Source organism: Arachis ipaensis, chromosome B03 (genome assembly GCF_000816755.2).
Source record: "Arachis ipaensis cultivar K30076 chromosome B03, Araip1.1, whole genome shotgun sequence".
NCBI classification, from domain to species: Eukaryota; Viridiplantae; Streptophyta; class Magnoliopsida; order Fabales; family Fabaceae; genus Arachis; species Arachis ipaensis.
This window is the reverse complement of record NC_029787.2, coordinates 39184956-39201579: the sequence shown is the minus strand read 5'-3', so window position 1 is coordinate 39201579 and position 16624 is coordinate 39184956. Positions and strand designations below refer to the sequence as shown.

Here is a 16624-nt window from a genome sequence, read left to right as displayed (position 1 = left end):
TTTGTTAACTAAAATAAATGATTGTCAATGGTGTTTGGAAGTGTTGGATGAGGGGTAGGAGGAGGGAAGAAGAAAGGAAAAAGGGAGAAATGGAAGGAGGAGAAGAAAAGAAATGGATGGAAGAAAGGGCATCCACGCGCACGCGCGCATGCCGCGCGCGCGTCGTTGGCTTATTTCGAGAGTGGCGCGTACGCGTCATGTGCACGTGTGCGCAAGTGGGGTTTGTGCCAGAGGCACAACGTTGGCGCGGCGCAGGCACAACTCTCTGGAAAATGTATGGAGGTTGGAACTTCTTAATCCACGCGTACGCACGCATGGCGCGCGCGCGTGGATGGTTGAAAATGCTGGAAGTGCGCGTACGCGCCATGTACGCGTACGCGTGGATGGTGCTCTGTTTTTCAAAAAAAAAATTTCTATGTTTTTGCACCAATCCAAGCATTCCAAACCTCCAAACAGCTACCAAAACACCATAAAACCTTATTTAACATACTTAAACTACCAAACATACTCAGCTAACTAAACAAAACATGAAATTAAGCTAATTCTACCAATATATACAAAAGAGAAAATGAAAGGATTTTACCATGGTGGGTTGTCTCCCACCTAACACTTTTGTTTATCACAATATTCACATATATACAATAACCAATAACATAACACCATTGCAACTCCCCGGCAACGGCGCCATTTTGACGATTGGATTTTTGCCGGTATAGAAATTATCAAATGATCAATCGTAGTATAGTCTAAACCGACGCAAAATCCTTTATCAAACAAATCTACAATCTATATCCGAGAGTACTAGTCTCCCGAGTCGTTCTCCCTTGGAATTGCCAAAGTGTACATCTTATTGCGCTGCTAAATGGTATTTTGCAGCGGTTCTTTCCGCTACAAAATTGCAAGAATATGATTGCTTGGAGATAACCGCTACAAAATGCTATCCGTTGAATTATTCTGTTAAGATATAGCAGCGGATTTAAAATCGCTGCCAAATGTTGAGTTACACTTTTTTTTTTTTTAAAAACCCGAATTTACACTAAAATATGCCAATTCTTTTGTTCTTTATACGTTCTTCCACTCAGTTGTGTTAACTTATTAAAATAACTAACAGCGAATTAAACTATAAATTACGAAACAAAACAAAAATATATGCAAAAGTGAATCATTATAATAGTTATTTGAATTCAGTGCATCGATGACTGTAAAATACAGATAAAGTCACCAAAATGAAAAACTACAAATAAATATCTCAAAAGTCATTATGATAGTGAAAAATTAAAGAGTATTCAGATTCCAACATTGATAATTCAAATCAGTAGTTGCTCGCACATCATCTTGCATGGGATTAGGTTGGTGCACTTCTCAATGAATCCAAATCTGCAGCTATTTCAGGTGGCAAATTACCTCCTTGTTGCTGGATTATGTATCTTAACAAATTTCCCATAGTCTGCATTTTTGCCTTCTCCTCTACAAATTTCTCATAGTCTGCATTTTTGCCTTCTCCTCTGCTGCCTCTGCCTCCATTCTCTGTCTCTTTGCCTTTTCCTCTGTTGCTGCTGCCTTGAGTTTTGCTGCCTCCGCCTTAAGTTCTGCTGCCTCCGCCTTAAGTTTTACAATCTCCATCTGATACTCCTCAATCTGTACACCGTAGTCAGACTGTTGTGGAATGTTACGAAAACAATGACTGGGACATGGACTAAAACCGAGTCCACGAACTCTTCCTGGGTGCTCTTTCCCAAGCACTTGTGCAAGGGAATCATTCTGTGAAAATTCCTTGCTGGAGGGGTCTTGGCTCTCAATAAGTTCAATTGCTTCCTGTAAACATGTGAGATCTAGATTTACACTAATTTAAATTCAATGGTAGTAATTGCAAAGAGAAATTTGAAAAAGTAAAGAAGGTGATTTACCCCAACTAGACGCGCATCTTCATTCATATACGAACCATTCTTTTTTTTATGGCTCATGGTCCATCCCTCTCCTCTACCAATAGTCTTTCCCTGTCATAGCTCATATAACAATCATCAACACACAATTATATAACAGACAACACTATATTACCAGAAACATGTCACCATTCTGGAACTGAATTTAAATTAATTACTTCTTCGTGTCTCTTTCTTGCCATCGTTTTCGAACTTTCGGTATGTGTGTACAGTTACTTTGAATGATTAATGGCATTTTTTTTACACTTCTCCTACACAAAAAATGACAAACATAAATGTTATCGGGATAAATTACTACACTTTTAATGGTTTTATAAGTCAGGCATGTACAACTTCAGGAAACACAAAAAAGGATAAGGTGACAAACTTTTTATAATAGTTTTTCCATTATCACAATAAATTTAGCATATTTAGTAGTAATTCATGACAATTTATATTAGAAAACAACGAAATATCAACTAAATATTTGTTACCTGTGTGTCCTCGTTCAACCGATATTCAAGAAACTTTCTCCAGTGATTTGCCTCTATCCCTGCTGGCTTACGCTTGAGGTTTTCTGCAAAAGTCAGTTCTTCGTCATAAACCTTATTGAACAAATGATTTCTTGCGTTCCTCCAGGAACTTGCTATTCTTTGTACAATTTCCTGCTTTATGATCCCTCTTCCATCGTCCTCATAGTGGAAGACTCGATACAAGTAGTTCAGATCATAAGATAATACAATAAAGAGGATAACGATATTGACATCAATGCTTTCACACCGTCATTGTAACCATTAACTTTAACTCCAAATCCATTCTACATCACAGAAGAACCTATATACACGATTCATCAACTCAACACACAAACAAATATTATTGAGAACTTTCCACCATGAAAACTTTATCTTAAAGGCTAGTTCAAAATGCAAGTTTGAAAACCAATATAATCATATAAATAGCAAGAATCACCTCCAATATAAGCATGCCTAATCACCTTCAAAGTATGAACCGAATCCCCTTTGCTGGACCAGCTTAGTAGTGATCAAATACATATCACTTCATTAAATAATGATTCTAGTTACTAATACAATCTGTTAGAACTTTTTGGCAAAGGAGCCCTTCAAATCCTATTAAAGGAATCAGGCTAAATCTCTTTTACAATAGCTTTCTACAGGCATGGACTACAATAACAAAGTTGAAATGTGAAGGGATTTTTGGTCGGGAGGGTTGACAAGGAGCAGACCAATATAGTAAGATAAAGAAAACATATAATCATTAACCACCTCAAACAGACTTACATATTATCAAACGACACATCATTAGACATGATTGATTCTCGGCAACAAAGAGAGAGAGAGAGAGGAAAAGGACGTAGGAGGGTAGAATAGTGATTTCATATTTTACTATGAGATGATGCTGAAGCTGATGCATGCGGTGGATCCATGCTTGCTTAGTAAGATTTATTTATTGATTATTGATTTGGGATCCTTCTCTCACTCTCCCTCAACACACGAAGAAGAATCTCTTATCCTCTCTTATATCCGCCTTTTTTCTGAGCCCTATTCATGACTTCAATTTGATTCAATTCAATTCCGTTCGTTCTTTTCACTCTTATATCTCAATTCGTCTGTTTACTTTCCACCTTGATCTGATCAGACATGTACTAATAATACATATATAATTAATTTCCCCTTCTGAATTCACAAACCTATTTAACCCGATTCTTCATTCTTCTTGCGTTGATTGGTGACTAGATTATCGTCTGATCCTAAAGCTTCACACTTCAGACTTTGAGTTCGAGGTGTGTTTTGCTTTTAAATTTAATTAATAATCATTCAACATGCTTATAAATGGGTTATGCAAGTTTTAGATCATGATGGCTAAAAGGTTTGTGAATTTTTTGGTGAAGGTTGTGAGAATATATATATTATAAAGGCAGAATGGGTTCTTTGAATCTAAAGGGACCGGTTGTGATCCCCACTGTTCGTGCCAAAGTAGTAGGGCTTTGCAGTGTTCCTTTAATTGGACCAATGAAGGCTAATTGTATTCGAACTGAATTTTGGGGACTCAAGTGTAGCAGAGATAAGGCCACTGTTCTTTCTTTCCATATAAACATGCAAAAGTGCAAGAGCAAGACTGTGCATTGCAGTTTCAAGTCACCTTCAAATGGGAGCGGAAGTACGGTTGAGAATTTTGATGAAAAGGATGAAGATTATGTTAACTCTAGCGTGGTTGAAGCTAGTATGTTCAGCTTAGCTAATTCAATATATGATGATGCATTGTGTGGTCAAACATTGTTTCTTGTTTTGCTTTTGTGAAATAGATTTGTTCTGTGAATTTTGTATGTAGTTGAGGTGAGGAGTGGAGCAGATGTTAATATGGATTTTGGATTGGTTTGTTGCAGTTTAAAGAGCTTGCCCAGGCTTATGAGGTTCTGAGTGATCCTGAAAAGCGTGAGATTTATGATCAGTAAGGTGAGGATGCTCTCAAAGAAGGAATGGGTGGCGGCCACGACCCATTTGATATCTTCCAGTCTTTCTTTGGTAGGAGTCCCTTTGGCGATGGTATGTTATAATCAGATGTTTTTTCAGTTTCGGGAAATTTTTATTGGTTGTGTTAATTTTGTATTTTGATTGGGTTTTGAGAGATTTATTGATGGCTTCTTTGAACAGGTGGTAGTAGCAGAGGGAGGAGGCAGAAAAGGGGAGAAGATGTGGTTCACCCCCTCAAGGTCTCGCTTGAAGACCTATACCTCGGAACATCTAAGAAGCTCTCGCTCTCGCTCTCTCGCAATGTACTTTGCTCAAAGTGCAATGGGTAAGTATTATCATATCAAAATTTCAAGTTATTGGTACTCTATTATGATGTGATTGATTGTATGTACACTGGGTTCTTACGTTTGTGTGGATGTTTGTGTTATTGAACTTTGCAGCAAAGAGTACAAGTCTGGGAATTCTACAAAGTGCGCTGGTTGCCAAGGAACTGGTATGGAGGTTTCTATCAGGCACCTTGGTCCCTCTATTGTTCAGCAAATGCAGCATCCTTGCAATGAATGTAAGGGTACTGGCGGAACCATCAGTGACAGGGACTATTGCCCACAATGCAAAGGAAAGAAGGTTGTGCAGGAGAAGAAGGTTCTTGAGATCCATGTGGATTAATAGGATTAAACAATCTCATTAGTTCCAGCAACAATTTCAGCAACTTTTCAACAGAGTAATAAATTTCCACACAAGAATTTCAGCAATTTTTCAATAATGTAGTAAATTTTAAAGCAATTTATTAGTATGACTCAGATTCTCTACCTAATACCCGACTCAACACAAATAAACAAATAACTAAAATAAAATAAAAAATAGTAAAAGATACTTAATAATGAGTCTAAGTATATGCAATGAAAACTTTGTTAAGATGATTCAAAGAACTTGGAAAAGCTAACTGAATTCAATTCATCTTCACGTCCAAGTTACATGCTTATCTTTGTTATTTGGAACTATGTTGCAGAAACAACAAAAACAAAATCAAAAAACAAATGCGAAATCAAAAGAAAATCTGTTACATAGGAGAAATCATCATCAATCTAAGCATGAAATGCAGAAAGATAGACACTATATGAATTACTCACATAAGAATGAACAAAAGGAAAAATGAAATAAAATACATTGACCTTAGGTGACTGAGCAGAAAATATAGAGCCAAAAACCACTGTTTCAGAATCACTTCAACCCTTTAACTAAATTTAAGAGCCTTCTTCTCAATGATTACGAAGACATGATTACTGTGCAGAGGAGTAAGCTCAGTATTCGTGAAAAGATTATACGAAATCAGAATTATAAAGTGGCTCAGGGTGAAGGAGGCGCAGAGTATGTTAACAAGACGGGAGAGAGTGACTGCTAAAATATTGGGTGATTTTTTGAAATCCTAACAACTTCATCTCAATTAGATTTTCGCCGTTTCCTTAACTACCTTATTTGATTTCAAATTTGAAATTTTAATTTATCGGATTTGAGTAGCCCGTTTCTACTTCTAATAAATTTAACCTTTTATGTAATTAATTTATCCTTTTAATTAATTATTTGTATCTGAACAAATGCCTTCTGTTAAAAAAGTGACTGTAAATCCGGTCAATGATGGCAAATTCGATTTTTTTTCTTATCTTCAAAACAAATTTGATTATTAGTTATATTTTAAAGGTGTTTGGTCATCTATATAATAATATATTTTATCCCATATAATTGTAAACTCAAAAATCTCCACTCTTCTTCTTTTCAAATGTTAGGAGCGAGCACCAGTCTTCTGTGAGTTTCATCAATTTCCAACTACACATTCATCCAGATACCACCATTTTCAGTGTTAGATACTAATCTCTTCTCCAATTTTTAAACTCAAATTTTCGATGTTCTTAATTTTTCAAGCAAGTAAAAATCTCAGTAATAGATTTACATAATATAAAATTATAACTTTGATTTTAAGCTGATTTTTGAAGTATTATCAAAATTTATAGTCATCAATTACACATACCATAATCATCATGATATGATTTATCTTTGTACATAGCTTCTAGCATTATTAAAATTAAAGCCACCGATTAAGCTTTCATATAACAAACGCAAATATTTTCAGAAGAAAAGGAGAACACAATTGTTTTCAAATAACCATAAAAGGCTAGTGGCATATGACAGCAACATAAACATTAACACTATACAAAAAAAATTTACTAAAAGCAGATCAAGGTGCCATATAAACAAGAAGAAATACTTAAAAAAATAAATGGAAAGCAACTTGAAGAACTGAAAAAGATTCAGTAAGTGATCTTACTTTCAAGCATGGCTATCCCGTGCTGAACATCTTCTTTTTGCCTTGAATGAACAAGAGCCCACGACAACCTCATTATGCTTTCGTTCTTCCTCTCCTCATTGTCCCCGTTGCTAGCCTCCGCGACTTATCGCTCGCATCCCTCCAAAATAATCAATACAGTTTTAGACTGAAAGTAATTAAAAGTAAATAGCAACAAAGAGACCACATTCGCTGCGTGCCGGTACATTATATCAAACAAAAATAACCTCCTCAAGTTAACAAACAATGAACATTGAAAACAAACAAAAATAAAAATTAAAACTAAAAATAAAAAAGCATGAATATTGAGTTAAATAAACAAACAAAAATCAGTTAAAAAAGCATGCATATTCAGTTAAATAATTAGAGAAAAATACCCGGAAGCTCGACCAAATGTCAACGTTGATGGAGGGGAGACAGAGCCACTGAGTGACCAAGGCAAGTAGCAGTAAGGGAGCACCTTCAGACCGAGAAACGAACAGAGCTTGTGATAGTGCGCGAGGGAGGCTTCGCGGTGACCACAATGGCTGCTTAATGGAAGGGAAGGAGGGTTGCAATGGAGGGAAAGGGAGCGACCTGAGGACCAACGGCGGCGGCACGCGGATATGGCTGGCCGCAGGTGAAGGGCGAGGCGCTTGAGGAGATTCGGCGGAGACCTTCGCGTGAGGGCGGCGCTTTGAACTTTAGAAGCTGGATCTCTTTATTTCTCTTGAAGTGGGTTCTAATTAGGGTTAAATGTGGGCTGAAACGGAGGATTTTGTGATGTTGCTTCAAAAAGCCGGCCAGGTCACGGTTCGGTTCGTCCGAACCGGATCTCGGTCGGTTCATCGGTTTAATTTTAATTTTTAAAATATCCAATTTTTACTCAATCAACCGACTACACTTAAGAAAACAATAAAAAAGAAAATAAGTCTGTTTGATTAGGCCGAAGTAATTTTCGGTTAATTAGCTAATGTTTATAAATATGTTATACTAAAAATTTTAATGATGGTTTCAATATATATTTTTTCGATTAATCATGTTCTATATAAGGAAAAATAATAAATTGGTTTTGTGTACCTTTTATATTGTTGATCTCTTTTTTTCTATTTTTAAGTATGTTGTACTTGAAATATGTTATTTAAGATAAACTATTAGTTAATTATTGGTTTAGAATATAATCATCTTATATTATTTTTTATGATAAAACTTTTTGAAAATGTTTGGATGAAGAGAATAATTTTTTGGACATAATTTTTTGTTTACTAACTCTTTTACTTTTATTTGATACACATTTCAGACTATTTTTTTGGTATCTTTGACCCACAAATATAAGGTGCGTAATGAGTTATGTGTATATGTTGTACTATTTGGAGTATCTTGGATTTATTAGTTCCCTTATTGGTTTGTCATAATAATATTCTCAATGTGTGTCTTGATTATTTAATTTTAAGAAATGGCCATTTATTAATGAATATCGTTATTATTTGACATATTGAATTAATATTTAGTTTATTCATTTTCTAATTATAAATATTAATCCTAGTTTATAAAAATTGTAAGACTTAATTAAAATAATTTGACTCATTTTTTATGGCTTTGATGTGTTCCTCCGCTGAGTACTAATTAGTAGTCACTCTACTGATGATTTGTAATTTATATCAGAAAAAATTTTTGGTGAGTTACATCATTTTAAAGAATTTTTTTTATTATACATATTATTAAAAATTTTATTATTATAGAAGTTACTTCATATTTTTAATATCTTTTTATGTTCTCTTTAATCAGTCAATACCATATACAGGAGTGGATCTAGAAAGTTTAATATGTAGGGGCCAAAATTTAGATAAATTTTTTCATTCCATAAAAATTGTTAACATATAGTTATTAGAGTTGGTTTTTGAAAAGGTTTAGGATTTAGGGTTTAAAAATAAAATTGTGAAAAAAATTATATATAATTTTTTCACAATTTTATTTTTAATATGATAATTACATAAAAGAAATATAACAATATCAAGAGTACATTATAAAATTATAAAAAACTAATAATTATTTTAAAAATTATCACATATCTTATTACTTATTATTCAATTCTTTCAAAAATTTAAAAATAAATTATAAATTAATAATTATTTGAAAGACACAGTACTCTTATAGATACAAGATATAAGATATCTTTATATTATTTTTTCTTTTAAAAACATAAATTTAGAAGAAAAATGAGTATTTTTTATAAGAAACATAATATCTAAAGTACATAATGTGATTACCAAAATATAATTACGTAAGTCATTTTGAATATAATAATATAAAAATTAAATATAGTATTATAAAAAAATAAATGATGTTTTTAAAAATAAATACAGATTATTTTATAAATACTAATTTGAAAGGTACAAAGACTTGAGGGTATGATATTAAATTATTTAAGTAAAAAATATTAGTGAATTAAACTATTAAGGTAGTAAAATTACATATAAAACTATTAAATTATGTAATATTTTTTTATTCTTAAAATATATATCTCATGTATAAGTATAGTTTCTTAAAATTCGAGGGGGTCGAGGCCACTACTCGCCCCCTCTAAGAAAGCTAGAAAAAAATAGCTCTAGAAAATACAAAAAAATTAAAACTAATGCTAAAATTTTTTATTAATATACCTAAAATAAAACATAAAAATAAACCTTGAATACAAATAAGAGTATAAAAATTTTGAATTCCCTCCTATAAAAAGGTTTATAGGAGGAGTGTTTTACGTACAAAAAATTTTCGTACGGTACTCTATGAATGAACTTATATGAATGACTATTATATATAAAAATGAATCTTGTTATTTTTCGCAAAAAAGTAATTGGCGTAACTTTTATCGTCGTATTATAACTGTAATTATGAGGCGTATTTTTTGTTCTATATTAGTTTTATATTCTACCTTTACTGCACATTTTAGTATAAATTTTAATGTTCGTAGTTGCACACGTATTTTACCATACATGTTATGTTTTTAGAACGGTATTTCTTATATCATGTGGAATGAATACAGTAAGATACTTAACATTATTTTAGTGATGAAAAAGTTGTACCACATTAATTATTAAACCATATATTTGGTGTATAATAGATATGGACAAAACCTGGATTCTTAAGCCACGAGATAGCATAAAATATAGACGAGGACTTAATAAGTTCCTAGACTTTGCATTTGCGAATGCATCGTCGGATAACATGATAAAGTGTCCATGCCCTCAATGTGGGTTTCAATTTATGCAAACAAGAGAGGATGCGTACGACCACCTGTTGATAAAGCCCTTTCCCGCTGGCTATACTTTGTGGTTGCGTCATAGTGTGAAACCAGCTGAGGAGAGCTCTACTTGCACACCGATAGTTGAGAAACCTACACCTGAGGTGAATCCATATCTTCAAATGGTGCACGAGGCGTTTAACTTCACAATGCCTCCTGGAAGTGAGGAGACCACAACAGCGGATCTTGTAGAAGACGATGATATAGAGTTGTTGTACTTGTACGATGGTCCAAGTCGCGAGGCACAGGATTTTGCCGATCTTCTTGCAGATGGAGCGGAGGAATTATATCCTGGCTGCTCGAAATACTCAAAATTGTCTTTCCTAGTGAAGCTTTATCACATTAAGTGTATGTGTGGTGTGAGTGACAAGGCTATGTCGATGATTTTGGACTTATTGCGGGTTGCATTTGAGCAAGCCAAATTCCCGTCCACTTTGCATGAAGCCAAGAAAACTATTCGAAAGTTGGGGATTGAGTACAAAAAGGTAGATGCATGCCCGAATGATTGCATGTTGTATCGGGGTAAGGATGAGGACGCGACCAAATGCAAGCAGTGTGGAACTTCACGATGGAAGCAGAAGACGCGAAAGGGTTCTGTTACGAAACTCAAAATACCTGTCAGGAAAAACGGAAAGCCTCTCCCAGCGAAGACTCTCCGTTACTTTCCTCTTATACCACGACTGCAACGGTTATTCATGTGTAGCAAAACTCCATCTGACATGTTATGGCATAAGGAGCAGATAATAACGATGGGTACTTGAGGCATCCAAGGGACGCTGAAGCATGGAAAGACTTTGATGCAAAGTATCCTTTTTTTTCTAACGATGCTCGCAGTGTTTGCTTAGCTTTAGCAAGTGACGGTTTTAATCCTTTCAGAAATATGAGTACCACATATTCCATTTGGCCTGTGATTCTTATTCCGCACAATCTTCCTCCCTGGCTATGCATGAAACAAGAATCTTTTATACTATCTATGATTATTCCCGGTCCTAAAATGCCGGATAACGATATCGATGTTTATTTGGAGCCCCTGGTGGATGAGTTGAAGCAACTCTGGGATGGCGTTGAAACTTATAATGCTAATAAGGGGACCACTTTCAAGATGCATGCGGCGCTAATGTGGACTATTAGTGATTTTCCAGGGTTGGGAAATTTTTCTGGGTGGAACACGTATAGTGGGTTAGCTTGTCCCACATGTAATGTGGACACTAAGGCTCAGCGACTAACATTCAGTCGAAAATGGTGTTACACGGGCCATCGTCGCTTCTTGAATCAGGGCCATAAATATAGAGTAGACCGGATTAGATTTGACGGACAAGTTGAAAGCAGAGATCCACCGAAGAAGTATTCTGGAGCAGATGTCTTAAGGCAGCAGTGTAATATGCAAGTGTTGTTTAGGAAGAACTCAACTCTGACAGCCAAAAGAAGACGCATTGGTGAAGATGCAGATCAAGATGACTCGTATTGGAAAAAGAGGAGTGTGTTCTTTGAACTCCCGTACTGGAAGGATCACATGTTGCGTCATAACCTTGACGTGATGCATATAGAGAAGAACATTTGTGACAATGTGGTCTTCACTATCTTAAACGATAGCGTCAAATCAAAAGATAATCTTAAGGCTCGCAAAGATTTACAAAGCATGGGCATAAGGTCTGAATTGTGGCCGGAGAAAGGTGGTAAATATCCTTCAGCAATCTTCACAATGTCGAATCCACAGAAGGATGTATTCCTGAAGACTCTACAGAATGTGGTCTTTTTAGATGGTTACTCGAGCAATATTGCTCGTTGTGTTGACATTCGGCAGCGCAAGTTGTATGGGTTGAAGAGTCACGACTGCCACATTCTTATGGAACAATTACTTCCAATTTTGGTGAAGAATACATTGTCAAGTCCGGTATCAAATGTGATTGCGAATCTGTCCTCATTTTTCCGAGAACTCTGTGGAAAAGCTTTAAATCCTATGCAGCTTGGTGCCCTTCGGAATCATGTTGTGAAAATTCTGTGTCAGATGGAAATGATTTTTCCTCCATCCTTCTTCACTGTCATGGTTCACCTTACGGTGCACCTCGTTGATGAAATAAAACTTGGTGGCCCGGTACATTATCGGTGGATGTATCCAATAGAAAGGTTAGCTTGCTACTAAATGCATTCAAGACATTTTTTTCAAATTCGTTACGTATATACTAAGCGTTATGTCGTATTTATGTAAAAGGTACTTAGGACAATTGAAGTAATACGTGCGTAACAGGGCACAAGCAGAAGGCTCAATTGCGGAGGGCTATTTATCCGAGGAGATTTTGACATTCTACTCCATATATTTGGATAATATTGAGACTAGAATTAACCGACCAGCGCGAGTTGATGATCGACCTGTTGATGTTACAAACAATACAGGATGTAATATGTTCCCAGAAATTGGAAAAGCTTCAGGGGCTATATCACATTTTGTACTAACCCCAATGGAAAGAGATCAGGCACATCGTCATGTGCTAGTCAATTGCGAGGCCGTCGCTCCATTTATTGAGTAAGTATGCACATGTAATCATTAAGCACGATTATAACCAATTTCAAACACTCAGTCGTTGGACTAATTTCTTGTTATGTTGTAAAGTACATTTAGGGCAGAAACTAAGCGTAAATTACAGGATCAAACAAGGTCGCAATCTAAGATAGACCGTGTTGTGCATGCAGAATTTCCTCGCCGGTTCAAGCGTGAGGTTCGTAGAAATTTAACCTGACCAACTTATTTGTGTCCTAGAATTATAAATTATAAATTCCAATTTTTTATACGAACAAACTCTAATTTATGGTGCTAGGTTCCAATGGACAGTACTGTACATTCGAAAGAAATGAAGTTGTTGGCATGTGGTCCCATGCTTCAGGCAAGACGTTTTGGGACATACAACGTCAATGGGTACAAGTTTAAAACTATCACAAAGGAAGACGGGATGAAAATACAAAATAGTAGAGTTTATGTCTCATCTAATACAAGAAGTTATGCCAACATGCGTGACAACAGAGTGGCTATTGGTAGTGTTCCATATTATGGAAAAATTGTGGACATAATCGAATTGATGAACTATAGCTGCCATTTCACAGTGGTTTTGTTCAAATGTATTTGGGCTGATACAACTACGAGCAGAGGAATTAAACAAGACCATCTGGGCCTTACCAGCGTTAATTTCGCTCGTCCAATTCACACCGGTGATCGAGAAGAGGATGAACCGTACATATTGGTATCAGAAGCTCATCTCGTGTACTATGTACGTGATGAAGTAGATCCAGAATGGAGTGTAGTAGTTCATGTAAAATCGCGAGACTTGTATGACATGGGAGGAGAGAATGAAGATGTTAAAGCTGCTTTTTCTCCTCAGCCCGGGTTGAACATGTCAGCAGGTGACATCAGTGATTTACAGTTGACAAGGGATGATGATATAGAAGACCAAGTAGCAGATGTTTCTGATAACATCGATTATGTGGCATAGTGAAAATATGGCAAAACATGTACATCATTTTTAGAGTATCTGTGTGTGTTTGATAAGTTTAACAGTGTTCATGATGTACGCAGTTTGCTGGTTACATTACTATCTGTGTTTTCGTATTTGAATTAAGTTTTCATTTTAAGTTGATTTTCATGAATACCACCAGTTCCTCATTTTTTTAACGGTTTTTGCTTTTAAAAGTTAGTTTTCAAGGCTTTGTTGTTCTCATCATCATTGTTATTGTTCTTAACCTCCAATAAAGAATATTATGATATCGAGTAAATTATCTTGAATTATGATATTGTTATCATTGACAAATATATTTAATATAAAATGGTGTTGTAACAGGAGTAATGAAAACGAAAGATTTCTCATCATGCTGTGCAGGCACAACATTCGCTAACGAAATGCCTATGGCATCTCTATTCTCTTCATTGGAACATGCAATTACGGTTGCCAGAGACATATGGTACCGTAAGTTGAATGTTAGGTCTTGGTTGGAGGCTATATCAGGACGATCTTGTTCTAATGAATACTTGGAAACGACGAACGAAGCTACTGTGCAGGTCTGTTCATTAGTCGTTCTCTTAAACACCTGAGTTAAACATTATTTGATTAATAAGTATTTTACTTTGATATATGCGTACAACATTTGTCCAATGATAGTTGTTACGTTCATGCTAAAATTTGTAGGAACTTCATGAATGGAGATTAAGGTACGAGGAGAAATTTGGCTATGTTTTTGTGACATTTGTAGCTGGTAGGACATCTGAAGACATACTTGTTGAATTAAAGGTTAGAAATAAATTTCTAACATAGAAAGTGAATTACAGAGACACAATATGCTTTACAAAAAAGACCATCAACTATACATTTTATTATGGTTCAGATGCGCTTTAATAACTCGCATGGTGTTGAGTTGGAGATTGCTTCAACAGAGGAATTGAAGTATACAGAACGTGCTATTAGAGAGCTTCTTTCCAAGAAATCTGTCCAAACTACTGATGAAGGAGATGGTAATAGTTAATTTTGTATTTGTTAATTTTGAAAGTCCTCTTTCCATAATTCTGCAAATTTTTTTCCTTAATAACTAGGTAATGACCTGGAAGTTATCAGTATCTTTTAAGTAGATTTATATGTTGTTGGTTGCATGTTCATATATTCAGTGTCAGCTGAATATTCAGGCGAAATAGTTGCTGACACTCTAGATGGAGCAGACACTGATTCAGAAGACAATTTAGATGCTATCTCCTCCGGTGGATATGACATCTCCAGGGATGTTGAGCTCAATAAGGTTCCAAAAGACAATGAAACTTTAAACACCCAACATAGAGAAGATGCCGTACGTGCTGCAAAAAGGGAGTTTCGATCTGAACAAGTTGCCATGGTTTAGAGATGACTTATCAGATCTGTTATCACGTCACTGCAGCGGATTTCTGATAGAGTATTTCTGGCCAGTCAGTACGATGTTAATGAGAAATTTTGACTCAAAACTTGTTTGTCTACTTTAGTAATTCTATTTTTTATGCTCCATTAAACTTTGTTTTGAGTTTATGAATTCGGACGTTCACTTGATTTTTATGTTACCATTTATGGTTGAATACAAACTCAAAATGGCTGATAGTAGAAGAGAAAACCTGATTCGTAAATTTATTTTTAGTTATTCATTTATAAATATTTTTTTAATTAATGAATTATTTTTTATGTAACACAAAAAAGAAAATTTATTTAATGCATTAAGTTGCAGTATTTGAAACATGTTTTTTCAGTAAAAAAAAAGCGAGGACTAGAATAGTTTTAAGACGGCAATAATGTTTATACAAAAAAAAAATTCAAGTTAAAAATAATATTGCAACGGTTAGAAAAAAACCGCTGCAAAACGAGTATCAATGTATTCAACAACTATATATTTTGCGGCGATTACATAAAAACCGCTGCAAAATGAGATTATTTGGTAACGTCCCCTAAAACCGACACAAAAACCGCTGCAAAACGGGTATATTTCACTGCGATTACCGAAAAATCGCTGTAAAATAAGATCATTTGGTAGCGTTCTCTAAAACCGTCACAATAACCGCTGACAGATTCTATTTAGCAGCGGTTGAAAAAATCCGCTGCAAAATATCCGTCGCTATCTGTCGATTTTCTTATAGTGATAAGATAATCTACTTTTCTAATGCGGTGTGCTTTAGTAAGAGTGATATATATTCATGATGTAAGTGCTTCCGCAGTATGATGAAAAATTACCAATAATATTTGGAAATAATAAAAAATTAATTCAAATAGTTTATAATATCACAAAATAATTCTGTAATTTTATATATAATAAATATGTAATTATAAATATTATACGTATAAAATTATAAATATTATATATATATATATATATATTATATAAAGTAACTTAGATATTCTCTTCCTAATATTACCAAAAATTAATACGTTTCTCTAAATCTTTTAAGTAATAAATAATAAAACAAGCTAGGTATGGTAACAAATTTAGATTATCTATATTAAATCTAATTTACTAATTTAAGCATGGTAATTCTATTATACTTATGGAGTTGTTACGAAATGTCTCTATATATTAAGTGAATACAGACTCATATAAGAAAATAGAATATCTCATTCATGAACATCAATATCTCTCAAAATTTAGGAACAAAAAATGAAATCTTTGTGTATTATGAATCATATCACAATAATCTTTAACAAAGGAAATAAAATCTATATTTAAATGTGTGCCCAATTAAATATCTGATCTCACTATAAATATAGTTCTAAACCTACGAAAAATATGAATCCAAATATTTTTACATGCTACATTGATCCAAAAATCGATCTTCTTTCGGTGCGTGCGGCTTTACTGTTACTCTTGAAACCATAATAGATCATTATATTATTCTTATTCATATTCCGGAAGCCTTGTGCAGAATATTTATCCCGGTAAATTGATCTAATTTTACGACTTGCATTAAAAGTCATTATCTTATATATTAATTTGTATATGCCTCTCTATCATTTATTAGTTATTAAGTTTAGGTAAATAATCTTTTTATTTATCCTTTCGTGTAGATGGGATTCGCACCCTTTTTTTTAATAACCCTGTC

At 34.5% G+C, this 16624-nt stretch overlaps 6 protein-coding genes across 6 annotated transcripts; 5 read left to right on the top strand and 1 right to left on the bottom strand.

Moving 5' to 3' along the window:
- Window positions 1468–3249, bottom strand: LOC107633014. The gene is made up of 4 exons (XM_016336647.1): window positions 3221–3249; window positions 2417–2693; window positions 1908–1997; window positions 1468–1815 (listed from the first exon to the last, which is right to left on the bottom strand). The coding sequence occupies exons 1-4, from the start codon at window positions 3247–3249 to the stop codon at window positions 1468–1470; spliced, it is 744 nt and encodes a 247-aa protein (XP_016192133.1).
- On the top strand, window positions 3838–4284 carry LOC110269665 (bifunctional nuclease 2-like). The gene has a single exon (XM_021117567.1). The coding sequence runs from the start codon at window positions 3863–3865 to the stop codon at window positions 4238–4240; it is 378 nt and encodes a 125-aa protein (XP_020973226.1). The 5' UTR covers window positions 3838–3862; the 3' UTR covers window positions 4241–4284.
- LOC107633012 (dnaJ protein homolog) lies at window positions 4420–5080 on the top strand. Its single transcript, XM_016336646.1, has 3 exons — window positions 4420–4486; window positions 4595–4739; window positions 4855–5080. The coding sequence occupies exons 1-3, from the start codon at window positions 4420–4422 to the stop codon at window positions 5078–5080; spliced, it is 438 nt and encodes a 145-aa protein (XP_016192132.1).
- Window positions 9855–10793, top strand: LOC107633011. Its single transcript, XM_016336645.1, has one exon. The coding sequence runs from the start codon at window positions 9855–9857 to the stop codon at window positions 10791–10793; it is 939 nt and encodes a 312-aa protein (XP_016192131.1).
- Window positions 11027–13517, top strand: LOC107633010. Its single transcript, XM_016336644.1, has 4 exons — window positions 11027–12159; window positions 12281–12556; window positions 12644–12749; window positions 12849–13517. The coding sequence occupies exons 1-4, from the start codon at window positions 11027–11029 to the stop codon at window positions 13515–13517; spliced, it is 2184 nt and encodes a 727-aa protein (XP_016192130.1).
- LOC107633009 (uric acid degradation bifunctional protein TTL-like) lies at window positions 13868–14907 on the top strand. Its single transcript, XM_016336643.1, has 4 exons — window positions 13868–14080; window positions 14208–14309; window positions 14404–14530; window positions 14681–14907. The coding sequence occupies exons 1-4, from the start codon at window positions 13868–13870 to the stop codon at window positions 14905–14907; spliced, it is 669 nt and encodes a 222-aa protein (XP_016192129.1).

Excerpts from the sequence above, each read along its gene's own strand:
- LOC107633014 (XM_016336647.1), bottom strand. The coding sequence starts at position 3,249 with ATGTCTAATGATGTGTCGTTTGATAATAT. Across the intron at positions 1,998-2,416 it reads GGTTGAACGAGGACACACAG|GGAAAGACTATTGGTAGAGG; the intron begins GTAACAAATATT and ends GAGCTATGACAG. Across the intron at positions 1,816-1,907 it reads AAGATGCGCGTCTAGTTGGG|GAAGCAATTGAACTTATTGA; the intron begins GTAAATCACCTT and ends ACATGTTTACAG.
- LOC110269665 (XM_021117567.1), top strand. The coding sequence starts at position 3,863 with ATGGGTTCTTTGAATCTAAAGGGACCGGTTGTGATCCCCACTGTTCGT.
- LOC107633012 (XM_016336646.1), top strand. The coding sequence starts at position 4,420 with ATGGGTGGCGGCCACGACCCATTTGATATCTTCCAGTCTTTCTTTGGT. Across the intron at positions 4,487-4,594 it reads TAGGAGTCCCTTTGGCGATG|GTGGTAGTAGCAGAGGGAGG; the intron begins GTATGTTATAAT and ends TTCTTTGAACAG. Across the intron at positions 4,740-4,854 it reads CTTTGCTCAAAGTGCAATGG|CAAAGAGTACAAGTCTGGGA; the intron begins GTAAGTATTATC and ends TGAACTTTGCAG.
- LOC107633011 (XM_016336645.1), top strand. The coding sequence starts at position 9,855 with ATGGACAAAACCTGGATTCTTAAGCCACGAGATAGCATAAAATATAGA.
- LOC107633010 (XM_016336644.1), top strand. The coding sequence starts at position 11,027 with ATGCCGGATAACGATATCGATGTTTATTTGGAGCCCCTGGTGGATGAG. Across the intron at positions 12,557-12,643 it reads GCCGTCGCTCCATTTATTGA|TACATTTAGGGCAGAAACTA; the intron begins GTAAGTATGCAC and ends TATGTTGTAAAG. Across the intron at positions 12,750-12,848 it reads CTCGCCGGTTCAAGCGTGAG|GTTCCAATGGACAGTACTGT; the intron begins GTTCGTAGAAAT and ends TTATGGTGCTAG.
- LOC107633009 (XM_016336643.1), top strand. The coding sequence starts at position 13,868 with ATGAAAACGAAAGATTTCTCATCATGCTGTGCAGGCACAACATTCGCT. Across the intron at positions 14,081-14,207 it reads CGAACGAAGCTACTGTGCAG|GAACTTCATGAATGGAGATT; the intron begins GTCTGTTCATTA and ends TAAAATTTGTAG. Across the intron at positions 14,531-14,680 it reads AACTACTGATGAAGGAGATG|TGTCAGCTGAATATTCAGGC; the intron begins GTAATAGTTAAT and ends TCATATATTCAG.